Source organism: Neopelma chrysocephalum, unplaced genomic scaffold, assembly GCF_003984885.1.
Source record: "Neopelma chrysocephalum unplaced genomic scaffold, ASM398488v2 Primary Assembly neopelma1_63, whole genome shotgun sequence".
NCBI lineage: Eukaryota > Metazoa > Chordata > Aves > Passeriformes > Pipridae > Neopelma > Neopelma chrysocephalum.
Genome location: NW_020897720.1, coordinates 9,862,307 through 9,882,024, shown reverse-complemented (window position 1 = coordinate 9,882,024; position 19,718 = coordinate 9,862,307). Strand labels below are relative to the sequence as shown.

Here is a 19,718-nt window from a genome sequence, read left to right as displayed (position 1 = left end):
ACCAGGCCCAGCTTCCCCCATCCTGCCCATGGTGGGCACAGATCCCCCTGATACGAGCTGGACCACTCACCTCTCCTCAATAGCCAAGGTTCAGAGCAAAGCTTGAGGCCACTTCATACCTTTCTTCACACAGGCATGACAAAACCTTCCCATTTCTGTCTATTGTTGAGCTTAGCTGAGTTTGCAGTTAGAGGATTTTCAGAAGGACAAATGAGTGCTAATGAAGAAGGGTGAGGGCCCAGCCAGATGTAAGGTTTGGCCTCAAAGGTTTCTAGCCAGATCCAAGCAAAATCTGGTGTTTCTCAGGCTTATTTATGTCCATTGGCCCCAGATGATGTCCCATGCCTGTATTGACTTCTGTGCATCCTGTTTTTAATCTGCTTACCTATTTATTGCCCACCAATTTTTTTATCCAGAGAAATTCCTATAAAGAAACAGTAGATACATTAGTAAATCTGAAATCAAACTCCAGAGGCAAACACTCCTGATCTGCTGAATATTTCAATATGTTATGGCAGCCCCCGAGGTGCTCAGCAGCTGCACTCAGGGGCTGTTCATCCAGGATCATCATGGCCCCGGCTGCACTGTCAGACAGCGGGGGATCCCAGGCAGTGTCCTGCACTGGGCAGCAAAGTCCCTGCTGCTCTTCTCCCCATTGTAAACATGTGGCAGCCACCCCTTCCCTCAGGCTCAAGGTTTCTCAGTGCACACTCACCTCCAGCACTTCATGTAGCTAGAAACCCTCCACCCATTCCTGGTGTTATTTCCAAGCTTTCCTGCACTCCCCTCTACTTGCCACAGCAGGAATAAGCCCAGAAGAGAGACAGACACTCCGTAGCCAGGCTGCTCCCTAGAAGGATCCCATTTTGAAAACAAGCACAAGATGGACTGCTTTCTTTCCAGGCTATGAAATGTCCTGTGGGCTTGAAAGTGATGCCTTGGGTTCTTGGAAGGTAATGATGAGGTGGACAATAAATGCCGAGGCAGATGGATGTGATTCTTCATTTTCCTGTGGCTTTTGTAAGGCAGTGGGAATAAGGAAGTTTTTTTTTCTAGACCAGGATAGCAAGGAACAACCTGCTTTCAGGGACATCCAGGTCACTTCATGCAATTAAAGGACCTCTATCGAAGCCACAGGGATCTCTGAATCCTCTTCGCCAGTTGCAAGAATTGTGTTTTTATTTAAAAAAAAACCCAAACCAAACCAAAACAAAAAAAAAGAAACAAAAAACCAACCCCCCAAACTAACAAAACAAAACAAACAAGAAGGGAACAAATCCTGCTGCTGCCTTGCCCTGCCTGTGGCAGGTTCCCAAACCAAAGGTGTTTTCTCATGCTGGGCAGCCTCTTCCCTGCAGCCACCATCCATGTGCTCCTGCCCATCCCCTGGCAGACCCACAGCAGAGCTCCAAGACAATGACCAGTGCTATGTCCTTCATTGCTGAGCTTCAGGCTTTGCTCCCGGAAAGTCTGTCCAGCGTCTGGGGTAAAGCTCAACTTCTGATGATGACCATGCTCTAACCAACTGAGCTAATTTCAGGATCTTGAGCTGCCAACTGCTCTAAGGACAGTTCATCTTCTATGGAGATGGCAACAACTCGAGGTGATATCACCCTGCCAATAGGCTCTGGTCATGCAGGGTGACAGAAGGGACCAGCCCTGCTGGGCAAATTTGGCCCTAATGCCTTTCAGCCAACCAGGATTAAATAGTGACAAAGGGGATGATGGACACGGTGCCATGTTTGAGAGTAACAGACGGGAAGGTGCCTGGTTGCTGCAGCAACAGGGCCGGGCTTTCGGGAAGATGGGTTTTTCTTTCTCTTTTCGCCTGCCAATCTTCCCCCCACGTCGGCGCTCTGCCGCTGCGGGAGACGAGCAGTGACATTTACACTCCCACTAACAAGCTGGTTCCGTGATGGGCAGCTCTGCAGGAGAGCATCTGGTGTCACAGAGCCCAGGCAGAGAGGAGGGGAGGGTCCTCTCAAGCAGATAGCATAATCTGGGACTTTTTATTGTTATAAGCATTATTAGGGCAGGATCGTGCACGGAAACAGCAGGCAAAACCTCAGTGGGGCATGCAGGGCTTCCGACCCATCATGTGGGTCTGGTCCTGCAGCTGATGGGAGCAATGAGATGTCACTGCTGCCCAAAGAACATCTCTGCCTGTCCTGCTGTGAGGGGAAGGAAACAAAAAGGAAAGAAAAAGAAGGATGAGCAAGAAGTCAAACATTACCACAGCAGTAATTTCACTCTTCAGCCTGGCTTGTGGTAGCAGGCTGTGTCATCAGCCGTGCTCCCTTGGTTCAGTGTTCCTCAGTGCCCCCTGAAGCTGCCCATGCCTTTGGCTCCTTGGGAGAAGCCTTATTAGGGTAGCAGAGGTGAACCTCAGGCTGCTCTCTCCCTCACAGCAGGTTTGCCCACTGCTGTGCCTCAAAAGGCTTTCTTTTGCCTTGTGGATGAGACAACTTTCGGTTCACCCAAATTGTCCCAGTAATAATAGTAATAGTAATAATAAGAGTAATAACAATAACAATAACAATAATTCTACTGCAACGTAAATGCAAGAAAAATACAACAGCCCCGAAATGAACTGTAGTGGTGCAGGAAACTGCTTTGGGTCATCTCTTCCCTCTTACTGGTCATTTTGCAGCTGGTGTCAGGAGGAAAGTGGGAATTAAGAACCAGTAGCCTTTCCTGGCTGCCAGACTTCTCTGTCACTGCAGCCAGCTGAGAAGGTGCCCTGTTGGACCATGATCCCCACACTGGGGATGGAAATAAATAGCGTGGCAAATAAAACCCAAAATTTTTGTATTCCCATGCCCAACAGAGCCAAGGAAGACAGATTTCCTAAGGATCTGTGTCTGAAAGTCAAAGGCCCCTGTGGAGTGTCTGATCCCTTGTATGGATTGCACATTTAGTTGAGTAAAAGTATTAATAGGTTTTCTCTTCTCTACAGTGTCATTCTTTTCCACAAAGCTGGGGGGTTTCTGATATCTTGGAGATCTCCACACTTCTGCTAAACCTAGGTGAAAGTATAGGCTGAAAAGTATTAGTAATACACAAAGAGACTGCTCCACCTGCATCCTTGTCCCCATTATTCCTTCTGAGCAGAGAGCATGTGCTAATCAGCCACCTTTCATTAAGGAGCCAGGCTAAAGGATTAGGATGTCAAGGAGGGCAGCCCACCTCTAGTGTCTTTATCCCTCTCTGAAGCTGATGTAGCCCCTTCAGACTGAATTTTAGAAGGCAAAGTACCTGATGTGTTGCAACCCAGTTTCCTGAGAGTAATTGCTCTGCTCTTCTGTATCTTCCCTAAAAAACTGCCTGCATTTCCCAGCTGGTGCTTAAAAGTATGCCCAATAATCTGCAGAGAAGAGATGACTGAAAAAATGTAAAGTCAAGCCTGGAGGAAAAAAATGCACGAAGGCAGATTAGAAAACACCACATAAAATAATCCTGCAAATATCGAAACTGCAGAAATTAAGAGGACAAATGTAGAAATCTCTCATTACAGAGAGCACCCAATGCTTCATTGGCAAGATTACAAATTGACCAGTGTATGAAGGGAGAAACCCAACCTTCCTGCCAGCGGCAACTGTCACATCTGCAGTGGTGCAAAGCATATGGTGACAGCAGCAAATCTCCTGTCAAAGTGATGTCAATCAGCAAAGCATGGAAAATGAGATCACTTTGGAGTTTTTTTCAGCAACTGAAAGTCTGCAGGAGTGGCCCCACACCAACTTCAGCATCTTTCAGCAGAGGGTTCAGGACGGAAAGTTGCTCCCCATGATACTGGACCCCACAGCGAGAACTCTGGCTGGGCAGAAGCTTGGCAACTCACATGGGCAGTGGGTCAGATGAAGGAGAAACAGAAAAAGAAATCTCTTCTTGGCATTCTTGACTTCAGCTCTCTTTTCTTCTGATTAAAAAAAAAACCTATATGTTCTCTTCTGTTACAGGAGCGGGTTTTTCTCATTTTGAGAACTGAGGTATTTTCATGCTCTGAGGGTTAATTTTTTTGCCATCAAACCCTAATACTAAAAAAGACAGGATTCTTTGGCAAAGCATACTTGTCTGAAAGACAGTGCTGGTGGCAGGCAGACTGCTTTTGTATAAAAACCTTCCATGCTCACGTTGGTGTTCCACTTTGGACCCTTTCAACATGGCTCCAATATACTTTTTTGCTTCCTGAATCCTCATCCTTCCCAAAAAGTGTGGGTTGCTTGTTGTAAAACCTGCCAAGCAAAGGAAGTGAATCAACAGTCCTACAAGGGCAAGGAACAGGCTGTGCCACCCGCTGGTCCACGTGTCCATGGAGCAGCACAGAAGAACACCAAGAGCTGCACAGAGGCTTCTCTACCAACTGCAGGTGCTTCTACAGACGTCAGTATAAGTGTGTGGCTACATCTCAAATGAGCTGTGTGCAATTGTCCTCCCACATCCAGGGAGCAGGGCTGTCAGTGCTGGTCAGACTCTGGTCACTCCAACAGATTTGCACTGACCTGTTGTGCTGGCCCTGCAGAATCTCTACCAGAAAATAGGTATCGAGTCAATATTGCAGAGCAGCAGCAACCGTGGAGCAGGGAACCTCTGTCTGATTGCACTATAGAGAAAGCCTCTCCTGGAAACAGGAGCCTTGTACACAGAGCTCAGCCAAGTTTGGGGTCCTGTTGCTGCCCAGATTATTCCCAACTCAACCTGGTCAACATGGAGGAGAAGGTTTTGAAAGCTGCACTGGGTGACATCACTTGGTTTCCCTCGCAGTGAAATGAGTATTTCTGATGCTTGCCTCTTCCCCAGAGAGCCGTGACAATTCATTAGGCAATTGTAAAATCAGAATGTAGATGCTGAATGTGAGTTGTGGCCCATTAATAGCCCTATTTATTGCCGACCAAATAATTAGCTTAGACATGCATCAGCGGGTCTTGATTGCATATGAAATAACTGCCCTATTACATAGAAATCAAATGAGTTTCTGAGGACAGCTCAGGTGTCACCTCAACCCTAACACTGAAGAGGAAAAGAAAAAAAAAGGAAAAACCCAGCCATTTCGATGTGTTGCCCAGCAACAGAATTTGCGGGGGAAACAATCTAGGAACGAAGGAATGAGCATTTCCAAGAGAACAGGTTATTTCAGGCGAGACATCAGGGACAAGCAAATGTCACAGAGGAGGAAAACTTTAATTTTTTTCCTCCTTTAATCAATAATTCAAACTAGACATTTTGGGTAAAATAAGCGTTCAAGTTAGCTGATGGAAAAACAGAGATCCCAAACCTTTACAAAGAGTCGCGTTGCTGAAGAAATGTTTATTTGTTTGTGTGAGGGAAACGTTAGATTTACTAGACACTGAATTAAAAATTTAAAAATGCTCTTAGAAATGCCACTTGTTCATTTGAAGAGAAAGATGATGTAATGCCAACATTGCTATATTGTGCAGCATCCCTCCCAGAGCAATTTCATATTAATTTTGTTGTTCTCCTTCCCACGTGCCCTCCCCCCTCCTCCTTCTCCTTTCTTTTCCAGGACAAGACGAGCGCGCTGAGTCTCAGCAATGTGGCGGGGGTTTTCTATATCCTCATCGGAGGGCTCGGACTGGCCATGCTGGTTGCCTTAATCGAGTTTTGTTACAAGTCCAGAAGTGAATCAAAGCGGATGAAGGTGGCAACCCATTCCACGGCCTTTCTCACCTTCTCTCTGGTCCTACCCCGGCTCCAAAGCTGCCTTCAGAGATGGATGCAGCCCAGACCATGGGTGGAAAGCCAAGACATAGGGATAATGGAGTGACTCAACTTGCTAGAAAGGAATAGGAACACCAGAGGAAGCTAAGAGAGGGTCAAATACACTGTAGTGAGGAGCTGATGCAAGATCAGATATGGGGCATAATGCTAATTTAAAATCCAGATATAGAGCGAAATCATAGCACAAATGGGAACAGGAACAAGTTGAAATTCCTCAAAATTAACAAAAGCAGAGTATGCAATGCTTGTGCAGCATGGATGAAGTGTGCTGGGGTTGGTGTGATAGTGTTACTGGAATATGAAAAAATCTCCAAACCCAAGCAGTTAACAGCAAGATAAAACTGGGGGAGCACAGTAATGAATCACATCCTGTTGTTCCCTTTGCTGGCACCCTGCTGGCACCATTTCCAGGCTGACAACAGCAATATCTGCTCATAGCATTGTTGCCCTGGAATGGATGATGTGGGCCTCCAAATTCAGAATTATTGGCCCTCTTAGAGAGAAATTGGCCTCCAAGGTCTCGTGTAGTGTTTTTTTAACTCCACCCTGTCATGGTCTTGCAAAAGCATACTTCCTACAACCCAGATCTGGTTGAGCCCTAAATTTTGGTGTGCCTAAATTTCAGAGTGTCGTGTCAAGAGTGGATTAGATTTGAGAGCTTTGGGGGTACATTTTTAATGCAGCATCTGTGGAACAAGTATATCTTGGCTCAGATGACTAGCAGACAGTCCCTTATACAGATACCAGGGTGTACAAGGAGGCAGTGGGATATGTAACACATCCCTTTTCTTCCTCATCTTGACCTCTCCCATGAGCATGGAATTTGGTATGAGTATATGAAGTATGACGTGAGTTTCAAAAAATCCAGACAGATTTTTAGTTCACTGAAACTCACCCAGAATCAAAAGTAGAATAAGCAACAGCAGCTTCAGGGTTTATGTCACCATTTCACAACATGCATAATGGTTTGTCAGCAATAATAACATTTCTAATGCACTGAAAATGTGCTACAGCTCTTTTCCTATTGAGGTTCAGAAAATTCTACAGGCAATGAGAGGTTCCTTGAGCACAGGGGTAAGATAATGTGAGCAATTAATGTCCCTGGAAATACAAAAATTAAATTATAATTTCTGCCTACACTGTAAAGCTAGGCACAGCCCAAATAGACAGTGAAAGAGTGTCAGAATGCAATAGCTCCATAATTTTAGTCTTAAGGAGATTCTGTTCTGCTGCTGGCTTCCCTGTGTTCTTGAAATGACCCACTAACTCACGTCAGTGTTAGCCTGTGGTGCTTTTGCCATGTTAAAACCAGTCACTATGGGAAGGAGTCAATGTTCCAAGTGTTAACACCTTCTCTAAGCTTGTCCCTTTGGCTGACTCCCATCACTGGTTGCCCCACAAAGCCAGTCAGCAGAGCCCAGGCTCTCTCTGGTTTTGGCCCAGACACCCCTCTGAACCCAACCTCTGCTCAGCAAGTCCTTACAGATTCCCTGGATGACTTGCAGATCCCACCAGACCATGAGGCTGGTCCAGGCCCAGCAAAGCATTAAGCTGACTGGTTTTGAGCAGCTGTTTCAGATTTATCTGTTATGAATCATTCTTCACCTGAATATCCTGGACCAGAAAGAATGATGGTGCTCTTGGAGGTAGCTTGAGTGCAAAGAAACCAAACTGACTTCATCTTTTAGCTTAATTGTTCTACACAGGTGGTTTCCTTAGGTCTCTGAAAGCAAGCATTTTATCTGGAACAGGAAGATAAGATTTGGTTTCCTGAATTAGGTTTGCATTTCCTAGTTGCCTCAGTCATCACTGTAGACAAAAACATAGGCACATGTTCAACTTCTCACATGAGGAAAGTTTAACATATGCTTGCAATGAGTCAGAGTCCACCCTGCAGAACAGGCCTGGAGTAGTAATAGCATCTCTATGGGGGAAGTGTTTATAATACCTCTGCTCAAACCCAGGATGACTGTTCTTATGTTGTAGAGTTTGAATAGTTTTTGCATATGGCACGGATACCTTATACCCTGAAATACTGCTGAAACATTTAATTTTGCATGTAGAAGAGGTGCGAACTAACAGAGCAGATGCATTGGGAACAAGCAGAAAGTGAGAGTTTGAATGGAGACAAGGAGGGAGAGAACAGTGACAGAAGGACAACATTGGTTAATATTGTAATTTTTCCAACATTGCTAAGGACAGGGGGAGACCCCCCCGTCTTTCCTAAAAAGGGTTTTTGTTTAATCCCACAGCAATCAATCAACGAAGCCATACGGACATCAACCCTTCCCAGGCCGGCTGCAGCAGGAGGCAGTGGAGAAAATGGACGTGTGGTCAGCCACGATTTCCCAAAATCCATGCAGACGATCCCATGCATGAGCCACAGCACTGGCATGTCCCTGGGAGCTACGGGATTATAATTGGCCTTTTGACCCATTGCCTGGGTGAGAGCAGGGACAGCCCAACTCCACCCCTCCAGAGCCAAAAAACATACCCAACACCAACAAGACAAACGATGACGACAGAAGGGACAATTGGATGGATCTTCTCAAGGAAATCAAATCTATTTCCCTTTTTATTTGCGAACAGATCCACCGGCAGGAGAACAGAAACAGGTCTGTACTGCAATAAGGAGAGTGTAATGGGATTTAACAGACTCGTGAACCGTCCCTGATCAAAGAACCACTGGAACACTAATGAGGACTATGCCATTTTGTTTTAACTTGGTTGTTAATAAGTCTTAGTGTGTGCAATATATATATTTTTTCTTACTAATTCCTGTGGTGTCAGGGTAACATCAGCCTTTTTCCCCTTCCCTGCTCAGTCCTTCAATCTGGTTTAGTTTGGGATGCAAACCACAATGTCTGAGCTACTAACAGCAAAAAAGACAAAACGATACATGGCAAGTTGAACTCCCTGCAGGGTGTCATCATTGACCCCTTTTGTCCATCGTGATTCTGCCTTTGTTGTTCTGCTGTGAACTCAGGCTGTGGAGTTATTGCAACAAGGCAGACAGAGCTGTGACCGGCTCTCCCCAAAGCAGGAAGGACTTGATGCAAGACGGAACCCGAACATAAACATGAGGCTGTTTTACAGGGGGAAAAGTCATGGGTGAGTTTGGAAACCCCAGGTAACCTGAGGACAAAGCAGTAATTCTCCCAGAGATGATGAGTGGCGGTTCAAGAGAAGAATCGTGTGCCTGGAGTGGAGAGCACCGTGCATGGCAGACTGGAGGAGATGGTTGGTCTAAGATCATGGTCGTGGCTGCTGTTTAAGCAAGAGGGAAAGTAAAAATGGTTTTCCCTCATGTGCAACTCTCCTGCCGAGGTTATGGGGGCTAATAAGCAATTGTGAACCATTTCTTCATTGCTTAGCTTCTGTGTGTGCTCCCTTTTCGGTGGTCACTTAAGGGAACCACCTCGAGCTGGGAATAGACCATCTCAAGACATCCAGTTTTAGGTGGCTGCCTATTAACCAGTACAACATGCTAGAAGTCATGGGGCTGCAGTGGGAATATTTCTGCTCTGAAATCCCTTTCTGCTCTGAAATCCCTTTATGGCCATTTTTTCTAACCAAGAGGGACATTTTGTAGATAGTTGGCCAGAATGGATTCCTGGAAGGAGCTGTTGAAGCAAACCAAGGATGAGATCCTACAAGAGCTTAATTCAAGCTAACCGTGACATTCAACAGCATCAGGGCTGTTCAGACTCAACCTCCCTGTCAAGTTGTGGCCTGTCTGGGTACAAAGCCAACAGTAGCAGATTCCCACTCCTGTGTCCTTAGGGAGTGGGAAGCATCCATAAGCCAGGAGAGCAGGTTGCTGACCCCAAACTCGGTGTTGCAGAAACACACAGTGCCAGACGGGCAGCTGGGACTCCAACCACAGGCATGGAGATCAAGGGGGCAAGGATGGTTTTCTAGAACTGCACAAAAGGTTCATTCTGTGAATCTCTGGCATGGACAGACAAACGCTTCCTACCCTGGTGGGCCTGAGACACCTCCCCAGAAGTGAAGGATTACCAGGAGAGCATCTGGAGAGGGAGAAAATATATGGGGCGGGGACCACAGAGACCCCACTTAGCCTTGTCCCATCTCACGTGCCCACCACTGATGGCAAATTAGGTTCAAAGGTTCTCACAGGGCCCAACAAATATCTGTCCGGGGACTGAGCTGCTCTTGGAGCATTCTGAGCTGCTTTTTCTCATTTTTTTTCTCTTCACTTTTTCTTTTTTTTTTCCCTCTTTATTTTTCTGCAACGTTGCAAGAGAGGAGCAGTAAAAGAAGGGAGGCAGGTGAAGAAAAAATGATGCAGGCAAATGACTGGTACAGGTCTACGTGGAGAATCTGGAAGTACAACTGGAAGCTGTATGAATACCAGTTTCCATTGGCGTACGAATGTGCAGAGCAATACATTTACCATCATTAACACCAGCCTGGTCTGCAGCACCTGTTCCACTTACCCCCTTGTCATGCAACACTTCGGAGACCAGCAAGTCAAAGTCAAGGTCCTAAACCTGGGCCTTGTGCCACTTTGTTTTCCTCACTGCCACCACTGAGAACCGTTGTGGTCTTCATCTCTCATCACTGAACATGAACCCTGCTATCAGCCACTCCAAACTCCACTTCAGGATGTTTCTGTTGTTTATCATTATTTTTAACCCACTTTTCTTAATTTTGCCTTCAGTTCTGCTAGCACAGTGGGGGCATCCCACAAGCTGGCTCGTTTCCATGCCCAGAGCCCTCGGATGGATGTCCTGACCCAGCCGTGTCCTGGACCTTGCCATGACAGTGCACCACTGGCTGCTGTGTTGGGAGCAGGCTGTTGAGGCCCATCAGTGCCCCGTCCTCCTCCAAAAACAGGACCACGTGGCAGCAGGTCATGGCAGCTGGACGGTCTCGTGAGCAGCAGCAGTGCAAGGACTTGGCCACCTGCGACGTGAAGATGTGAGATGCAGCTGTCAAAGGCTTTTGATCAGTGGAGGGGTTTAAAAAAAAAAAAAAGATGAATAGGACAAAAGCGTGGAAAATGTAAACTTGTAATATGTATTTTTACTACACTTTTCTTAAAAATAGAGTAATGGTAAAACTCTTAAAGACATTGACATTTTTTTCTCAACAGGATTCCATATTTAACAGTTTTGGCTTTCATTAAATTTTGCTCTTTGGTACCTGGATCTTTTATTTAAGAGCTATATTTGTTTTAACTCTCTTTTGTTTTTTCTTTCTTTCTTTTATTTTTTTCTTTTGGCAGTACTGCAAAGGATTTTGCTTTATCAAATGCAACAGTGTTTTTCTTTTCACATTCTCTTTTTTTCAAGCAACATTTTTATTGGTAATTATTATTTACACAAAGATGAAACTATCAGCTGGAATTTTAGCACCAAGGATCCATGATCTATTTTTCATACCTGTCCATGCCGTTTTGTGCCAGTGCTGGATGTGTGGAAATGAAAATGATGTTACCCCTCAGGCAATATTACCCAACCTGAATCAAAAGAGATTTCTTTGATTTTTGCTGTGTCTGACTTGTGAACAGCAGCCAAATAAACTGCTTCAGGTTGAAATTGGGAATCTATCTAATATTTACCCAAGAGTCAGGAAACTAAATATTCATTGGGTTCAAAATTAATGATTTTGCTTCCTTTGGAGTCTTGTGGGGTTATTTTTTTGAGGAAGGCTTTTAGAGGATTTTAGCTTGTTTTCACAGAGAGAGAAGACATGACCAGGTCAGAGATAACTCAGAACCAGCACTGGTCCAAAAATCGTTACCAGGATCAGCTTTCCTAGGAGCTTCCATGCTGTTTCAGAGGCTTGGACGTTTAAATGTTTCTCACTCAGTTTTCACACAATTGACCTGCTAAATTCCTCATCCAAAATCCTGTCGAAGGGGGAAAGAGAGGAGGATTTTAAGGGCCTTGGACATTTATGCAAATACTGACAGCTACTGAGGTAAAATATACTCATTAACGTCATGCCTTTATGTAGCACTCGGTGTCACGGATCTGGAAGGATCCTTCCCATATCCTCATTCCCATGTACCAGCTGGGAAAGCTGAGACACAGAAGTGCCTTTTGACCAGGCATCCCAGCTCACCCCTCTGGGTCATGGTTATAGATTCAAGCTCTCCAGCATTCACAAGCATTTTTTTACCCACTGGTAAGTTTTAAATATAGAATCAGTAAGGGACAGAATTAATATGTTTTGAAAGGGGCAGTGAAACCTCAGGCTTCAAAGAACAAGAGATTCCCAAGCAACGGGCCCTGAAGGAGAGGTTTCCCATGGGCAGACTATGCTGTATCAGCCCATTTCAGTCTTCCACAACTCCCTAGGCATCCAGTAGTGTGCTGTGGGCTTGGATTCTATCTCAAAATGCCCTTCTTGATCAGTGGTTTGCTCCTGGTTCACAGTGAGATTCCAGAAATGCACAAGGAATCTTCCTTTATATCTTGGCATAAACAGGACAAAATTCCCTCCTAGTGGTAAAAACAAATATTCCTTGTAATAAAGTTTCCAGCAAGAATCCATGTTCAGGAGTTGTTGAAGCAAAAAAAAAACCACTGAACCTTGAAGTGCAGCAGGTGAGGAACAGATCCATTGCTCAGTCCATTCCTTCACTATGGGATCAGGACCCAAAGCTGGGATGCTCCAACAATATTCAGCTGGGCTTGTTTGGCCATGCACCTACCTGCCACCAAACGAAAGGAGAACTTAATCATCAAAGTTCAGTGAAGGGACAGAGCAGGGGTGCACCAAAATATGCTGTAACGCAGTGGGCACCACTGACCTGTTCAGCTCCAGCAACTCAGCCCCTATCTCCATCAAAAGTCTGGGGAGACATGGGGAAGTTCTCACTGTGAACACAGGCTCCTGCTCAGTTTTCAATGATGTGATCAGTCACCCAGGCCTCACACATGGCTCTGGGTCCCCAGGAGAACATTTCTGTGCACGTTTCTAACATATCCACCATGGAAACACGTCAGAGCTTAGCTGACCCATCACAGTGGTGTGTGGTCCCCTTAGGACACTGCTTATGCTTTTCACTGCCATGACATGAGAAATAACAGCACAGACTGGGGGATTAGAGAGGAGAGGGTGTTCTGAAACACCATCTCAAGGACTGTTCCCACCAGCCAAGGTACCAGCTGCTTTTGGAGACTACCTTTTGGACTGTGTCCTGTTCTCTGATGCTTTTTGTAGCTGCTGGCCCCTCCTAAACAGAGATCCCCCAGTTGCCTTCATGAGTACAAATCAATTTGCCATCCACTAGTGCTGGTTTTGTGTCTTGCCAGCCCACTGCTGGCTGAAGCCCCTATGCTCTCATCTCTGTTACCTAGTTAATTATTTAATTAACAGAGATATACAGATATCACTGTGACATGCAGAGCTGTCCACCAGCCCATAGCAGGGCAGGGCTTTAGTGGCAAAATCCACATGCAAACCCCAGCTCAAAGGATGCAAGACAAAACTGCTTCAGCTCCATGTTGCTCCAGCTTCATTACAAAGATGACACTCATTCCAGCTTTCTTCTTAAACAGAGCTGCTCTTTTTTTTCCAGGTACTCTTTCCAGATGATTTGAGTGTAGAAGAGGGATTAATTTAGTGTGCAAGGGCCAGGAAAAGGTTCTCCTAGGCATGGAGGAGTAGCTTGAGACTGATCTCTCTAATAAAATCCTGACTATTCCCACTCTGGGATTCTCCACTCAGCAGCACTTTCCATTTCCCTCTCTCCATCCCCATCTCTCCTCCATCTGTACATGGATTCCACCATCAGCACCACCAGTTTCTCCTCTCCAGGACCTTCAATAGGCTCTGGGTTTTTACATGGTGTTGTCTCATTGGAGATAAGTCTCTATCACCCTATGGCTTTAGAAAGCAAATAACTTTGGGATGGGGCAGAGATGTGAATCCAGCTCCATACTGGGCAGAAGTGATCCCATAACCCATCACACTGTACTTGGGCAGTAAGCCCTTCTGCAAATGGATGTTCTATGGAGCCACAATCCTGCAAAGTGCTGAGTTACCTGGCTGTTCCCAGTGCACTAAGACTAATCCCCCTTTTGCCGGTGTGCAGTTCTCCCGAGGAGGCATTGCTGTCTGGCTGCCAGGAGGTACAGCTGCTCGGGGATGGAGAGGGGCAGGGTGCTGGGAATCACCTCCATCGAGCTGGTACCCGAGTGAACTCACCTGCTGAACGTGTGCAAAGGGACATCTGTCTCTAGAGCAGTGGAACTGTAATCCTTACCCCAGAAGGGATATTGGGGAGTGCAATCAACCAATGTTTGCACATCCCTTTCTCGGGCACTATTTGTATAATACACATACACAAATACGCATACACAGATATTGAGATGCCTTTGACTATCCAAATTAGCTGTCAAAGTAGCTTCTTACTCCTAAGGACCAATAGGGTATAATGTAACAGCCACAAAGTATGTTCATTGCTCTGCAGGGCTGGTTTAACATGCTCTCTGGATCTCTTCAGCAGTAATTCCTTCCCTGCTCAAGCTGGCATCAAAATTAATGGCATGTCGTGTTCTATAAGTCCTGACTTTTTAGATGAAAGGTACATGGTGTTGTTCACATCAGTATTACAGTGTAATAAATCAATGCTTTCCCATTGGAAAGATTTCAGACGATTTCGCAGCTTGCTCTCAGGAACTTTAAAAAGACAACCTGTCTGCCAGGCCCTTGGCCCATAAAAATTATTTTTCCATAAAAACAGGAACAAGAGGGAGGAAAACCCAACATTTCATTGCAGTATTATTGCCTGCTTCGTGTAGGACACTGGGACCAGGGCAGCAATGCCAAAGTTCCCTCAGGCCTCATCACACAAGGTGGTTCACAGCCAAAGGCAGCACATTCCCCGTGCTGAGGAGGATGTGGACAAAACTAACAGAGGCTTGGAGGGGTATCAGAGCCTGATCTCACTTGATCAAATAGGAGCAGAGACAAAAGTAGAGTTTGCCTTCAAATTGCCAGACTCTAGAACAAAGTGCTCCAAATTTCCAGAAAAGAAGCAGGAAAAGGGAAGAGGAACAAAGCCAGGACAGAGCATCCAGCAACCCCCTGAAAGGTGCCCACACAGTTACTCTCCCAGCTTCTCTGGTAGCTGCTGCCCCCAGTGCAGTTCACTTAACGACATCTTTACCAAGTAAAATTCCCCTGCTCCCAGGAGCACATGTGTAAGATGGCAAGAGGCTGAAACTTGAAAGGGGAGCCGTTTTGTTGGCTCAGATTAGCTCAAACTGCGTGACGAGCTTTCCTCACTTCAAAACCAATGTTGTTAACCTTGAAATCTGCATTATTAATATTTCAACATGAGTCCCATCAGGAGCTGCCGCAAGAGCTCTCCTGGACTCGTGACAGCTCGTCCTGTTTGATTCTAATCATATATGAATGCATGAGTTAAGAAGACATCATTAAAAGTACATTAAGTTTAATTATGCTTGCAGCCACAGACAGTGGAAACATCGGCTTAATGCAGAATGTATAATTAGATCAGACCTAATCCATTAGATCCATATTTGTTAAAGAAAATGCTCCTCGTCTATAAGTGTCCCTACAAAGTGATCCATAGGGTTTGGAGGAACAGCACCATTTTCTGGGGGCTACTGCCCTCCCACCCCCTCTCTCTTCCTCCCTGTCCATCACAGCTGCACACGCTGCTGAGCCCTCACTCAATTCATTGAGCATCCACTTTAACAAAAGCACACAAAAAACTGAGCAAGAAGATCCCCTGCCCTGGCAGCCAAGCCCTGGGAAGATGCTGCGGTGGTTTAAGGCATTATGCACCCAGATCTCCTTTGCAAGGACCTGGCCCCATCAGAGCAATCGGTAGATGCAGGAATTCACCCAGTCCCAGGTGGGTACGTGGCCTCACAACCCAGCTGGACCAGTGCAGCTGTGCTCAGGGGTGGAAATGGCTGATACCTTCGCACACACTCCAGGCATATTGGCTGCACAGTGGCTTGGGGCAACTTTCCAAACAGAACAAAAAAAAAAAGACAAAAATAAGCCAAAATAATGAAAGTGTTTCAGCTCCTCCTAGGGATGATCCGGCTCTCTCCACTAACACCAGGAGGCCTGCAGGGGCCTGTGGCTGTGGGAGCAGGGAAGGTGACATGCCCCTTTTCCCAGCAGCTTAGCATTACAAACCACCCACTGCATTGTTCCGCAAAACCACAACATTCACGGGAAACCACCATCACCAGTGGGCAGCCATGGGTTGTCACCCCCATCTTCACCCCATAGCAGGGTCACAGGGATAACTGGTACCAGCAACCCCACACACACCCAAGCAGCAACACCACAGTAGGGATGACAAATCTGCCAATGCTACAGGTTGCTGTGGCTTGGTGATTCTCAGCTGGAGGACAGTGAATCCAGTAGCCATGGAGGGATTTCAGCAGCACCTTCCAGCCCAGATCCCACAGCAGTGCTCACTGCCTGGGCAGGGCATTTCCCAGCTCCTGAGGGCAGTCTCAGAAGTGATGCACTTCACCTGCAAGCTGCAAAACCAACAGTGCCCTTGAGGCCCCATGCTCACTGCCAGCCTGCTTTGCTGCAGAGAGGGGGGAAATTACTATAAGCCTTTGCCTGCCACAGGTTATCCACACTCATCACCCCACAGGCTAACTCAGCTTGGCACTGGGCATGGGGAGGGTCTATGAAAGCTGAGGTCCCAGTCCCAGTGGGTGGGTGATTTCAGCTGCTGTCCCCTCCAGCCTGCAGACAGAGGCGAAGGCCACCACACAGCACGTGCCTGGAGCTGTGAGTGAACACAGGAGCAATTGAGGTTCAGGAGGGAACCCAAGAGCCCCGCGCTTGCTGGCACTCACCACAGGCAGGAGACACTTAACAGCTCAGCCGAGCCCTTTAACACCTGCCTAAGTGCTGAATATTATTGCTATTAAAATATAATGGACTCTTGCTGCCTCTCCTCTGTGGATCTGGATAGGGGCTATGATTGGAAAGCCACAGCACAAAGGCACAACCCCCCAGGCAGGGCAGAGGGGCAGGATTAAAAGCTTTCTGAAGATACCTTTTGCAGCCAAGGGCCAGCTCCAAAGAGATAACAATTACTGGTTAGAAAAAAATCCTGAGATTTCCATGAAGTGTTCTGAATAAAGCATCAGCTAGCATAGATTTGAGAGGGCTTTTTGGTTTGTTTATTTTATTTTTATTTTTAAAGATGGAAAATCTCTTCCAGCTCTTTTTGTCCATATTTCATTTTCATCCTTGCCACCTTCATCCCATCTCCACCCTGCTCATGCAGGAAAGTGGGACACAGGGAGTTTAGTCTATGCCAAGAGGTCCAGGACAGAACAGGATGGAGGCCAGTAGCACAGGGGTCCTTTGCCACAGAGGTGGTTTCCATGTTCTCTGTTTTTCAGGGATTTTATCTGACAGTGGTTATCAGAATCTCAAATTCCAATCTAATAAAAATGGGGAAAGACTGGCTAGAGGCTGCTGTGGTTTTCTTTCCCATTTGTGTGCTGAAGTGGGTCTGTTTGCCAATAGTCATCACAAGACGGAGTTCTGGCTCAGCTGAGAAGTATGAAGAGACATGGAAAAGACTTGGGAAAACTTTCTTACTCTAAGGAAGCATTTGAATTACAGTGCATTCTATATACTCTTAGCTCCTGATGGACTTTTTCAGTGGGGAAATATTGGAGGCCATATAACCTCACAAGGTCTTTTAGAGAAAGCATTGATCTCCCTAAATGGGCAGCAATTGATATGTTCAAAGTGAGCATCGTGTGCTCATGTTTGCACTCGTGCATCTGCATGCCATTTAAAAATAAAGCAGCAACCCCCCAAAAAATCAAATATGAACAAAAAGAGCAACTCTTTGGAGAAGGAAATGTGAGGACCTTTATGTCCCCACCATGAAAGCCCTTTGGTGTGATAATCCATCAGGCAGGATGAAAGGGTAACCCCTGGTGCTGTTAGTTGTTCTTTCCAAAGGAAAGCAATAAATTATTGCATTCACTGAGCAATCAAAGGGAAATCTAAGTTAACCCCTCTGTGGCCAGTTTGGCCCAGGCCGACCACTGCCATCCCTGATGGGAGATGGGTTATAGCTGCAACCCTGGCAGCCACAAGCCATACACTTTCAGAGACTCATAAGGAAATGTTAGGCTCCAACAACTCTCTCTGAGATCCCACCAGACATCTGGTAGGATTCAGCAAGATGTCAGATACCTCCATCTACGCTGCAATGTATTTTGACAGGATCCTGACACAGCCACATGACCATAGTGTGATCAGCTCTTAGGTTTCATCTGAAGAAGTGTTTTCACTCTGCTGTAAGAGAAATCTCCCCACCCCTCACAGACCATATGTCATTTTTTAGTACATTTGCTGATTATCCAGAAAGCACTCAGAGAGACTGAGCACTGCCCCAGTGGCTCATGGATCCTCTTTTACAGCAACTGGCATGGAAAGGGCTGCAGCCCCTGTTCCTTTCGGGGGGGGGGAAACAAAAAAAAGGGAAGAAAAAAAAGGAAAACAAAACCACTGAAAGATTCCCATGGGATCGGTGCTTTACAAGAAGCCCAGGCAGAAGGACAGATACTTCCCAGTACCTTGGCTCCCAGAGGCCTTCCCTCTGCTACAGTCAGTAGGTTGCTTCACTGAGACCCCCCTGACCCTTCCATGGAGCCCAGAGCTCAGTATTGCCAGAAACACAGGGCCATGCCCACACTGCAAACCCTCATCCTTTTTAAAAGGATTTTGCTATGCCGTGAGTTTGTGGCAGGGCAGAGAGGAAGGGAACAGCCTGTGGTTTGATGCAATAAGGTAAGAGAAACTCCAATTCATGCTTCCTCTTTACTGTTGTGTTTCTTGAGGGGACCAAAATGATAATTCAGGAAGATATTTTCAGGCTTTAAGGAAAGCCAAAGCCCAGGCATGTGGCTTTGCAATAAATGCTCTGACTCCAGCTTGCTAGGCCCTATAATTAACTGAGACTTCACTACAGCAACACTGCCTCCCTCCATGGGGCACAGGGACAAAATTCTTATCCCTGTTGTTCCCAGTTGTTACCTGATGCCACAGGTATGCTACACGGTAAGGTGTAAAGGTCTGTGTTTAGCAGCTGGTGAAGAAAGAGTTAACAGCACCCCGCCCCCAGCTATAGCCTCCAAAGCCTGGCCGGACTGGGAGGAAGTGGGAAATTACCAGGAGCTATAAAGGTGTGCTGGGATGTCTTTGCTGGGAGAGCTGGGGCAGGAGGCGTGGATGGGATTCCGGAAGGGCTGAGGCAGCAGCCTGCTGCTTCGCTGCCCTGATGCAGGGAGGCTCCTGCAATCCCTCACTGCCAGCATCCTCTCCTGGAACTGTGGAGGAGATGGCAGAAAAGGAACTCGCTTGCTTTTAATACCACAGGTAGGAGGGGAAACACTGTCAGTGCCTTCCTCCTTCTGGCTTCTGAGCTGTTCTCCAAGCAGGAGTGTAGGAAGGAAAGCTTCCTTATCCCAGGCTGTGGGACTGGTGCTTAATCCCTTCAATAGCAAGGAGTTCTTCAGCTGCTGACAGAGACAGGAGGTTGCTGTGCAGGAATAATGGGAAGGAGATTAAAAACTGCTGAATTATGTGCCTGGGGCTTCATAGAAGGCTGGTGCAAAGGGGAGAGGTACGACATTGACATTAATAGGAATTAGGGCATGGCAAGGGAGACCTTCTATCACTGAGCAGAGGCAAAACTCAGAAATGCATGGCCTAAAATAAGCAAAACCGACTACTTTGCAGGCCAGGAAATACTTTTTGGTAACTACAGTGCATCAGGTAGCACTGTGTGTCAGGAAGAGCAAATACAGCCTATCTCCAGGCCAGGAAAAAACAACCAAACTCATGCAATCAGTCTGCAAACAAGGGAAAAATCCTTGTGTGCTTTCTCAAAGACAGATCCTGACAGACTGCTGTGCTTTGCTTTGTTTGTCTGTTTTTCTCCTGAAGCTGCCTGTGTTTCTAGGGGA

The 19,718-nt window shown here is 46.4% G+C and overlaps 1 protein-coding gene across 6 annotated transcripts in view; it reads left to right on the top strand.

Moving 5' to 3' along the window:
* GRIA1 (glutamate ionotropic receptor AMPA type subunit 1) overlaps positions 1–11,303 on the top strand; it is a 120,242-nt gene extending 108,939 nt beyond the window's left edge. For 5 of the 6 annotated variants that reach the window (XM_027682938.1, XM_027682936.1, XM_027682937.1 and 2 more), the window contains 2 exons: positions 5,525–5,659; positions 7,971–11,303. In XM_027682938.1, the coding sequence (XP_027538739.1) occupies positions 5,525–5,659; positions 7,971–8,159 (324 nt within the window). In that variant the 3' untranslated portion in view covers positions 8,160–11,303. Of the gene's footprint in view, positions 1–5,524; positions 5,660–7,970 lie in introns of those variants that run through there. The other variant, XR_003534151.1, reaches the window with a different exon arrangement.
* The last annotated feature ends 8,415 nt before the right edge of the window (positions 11,304–19,718 follow it).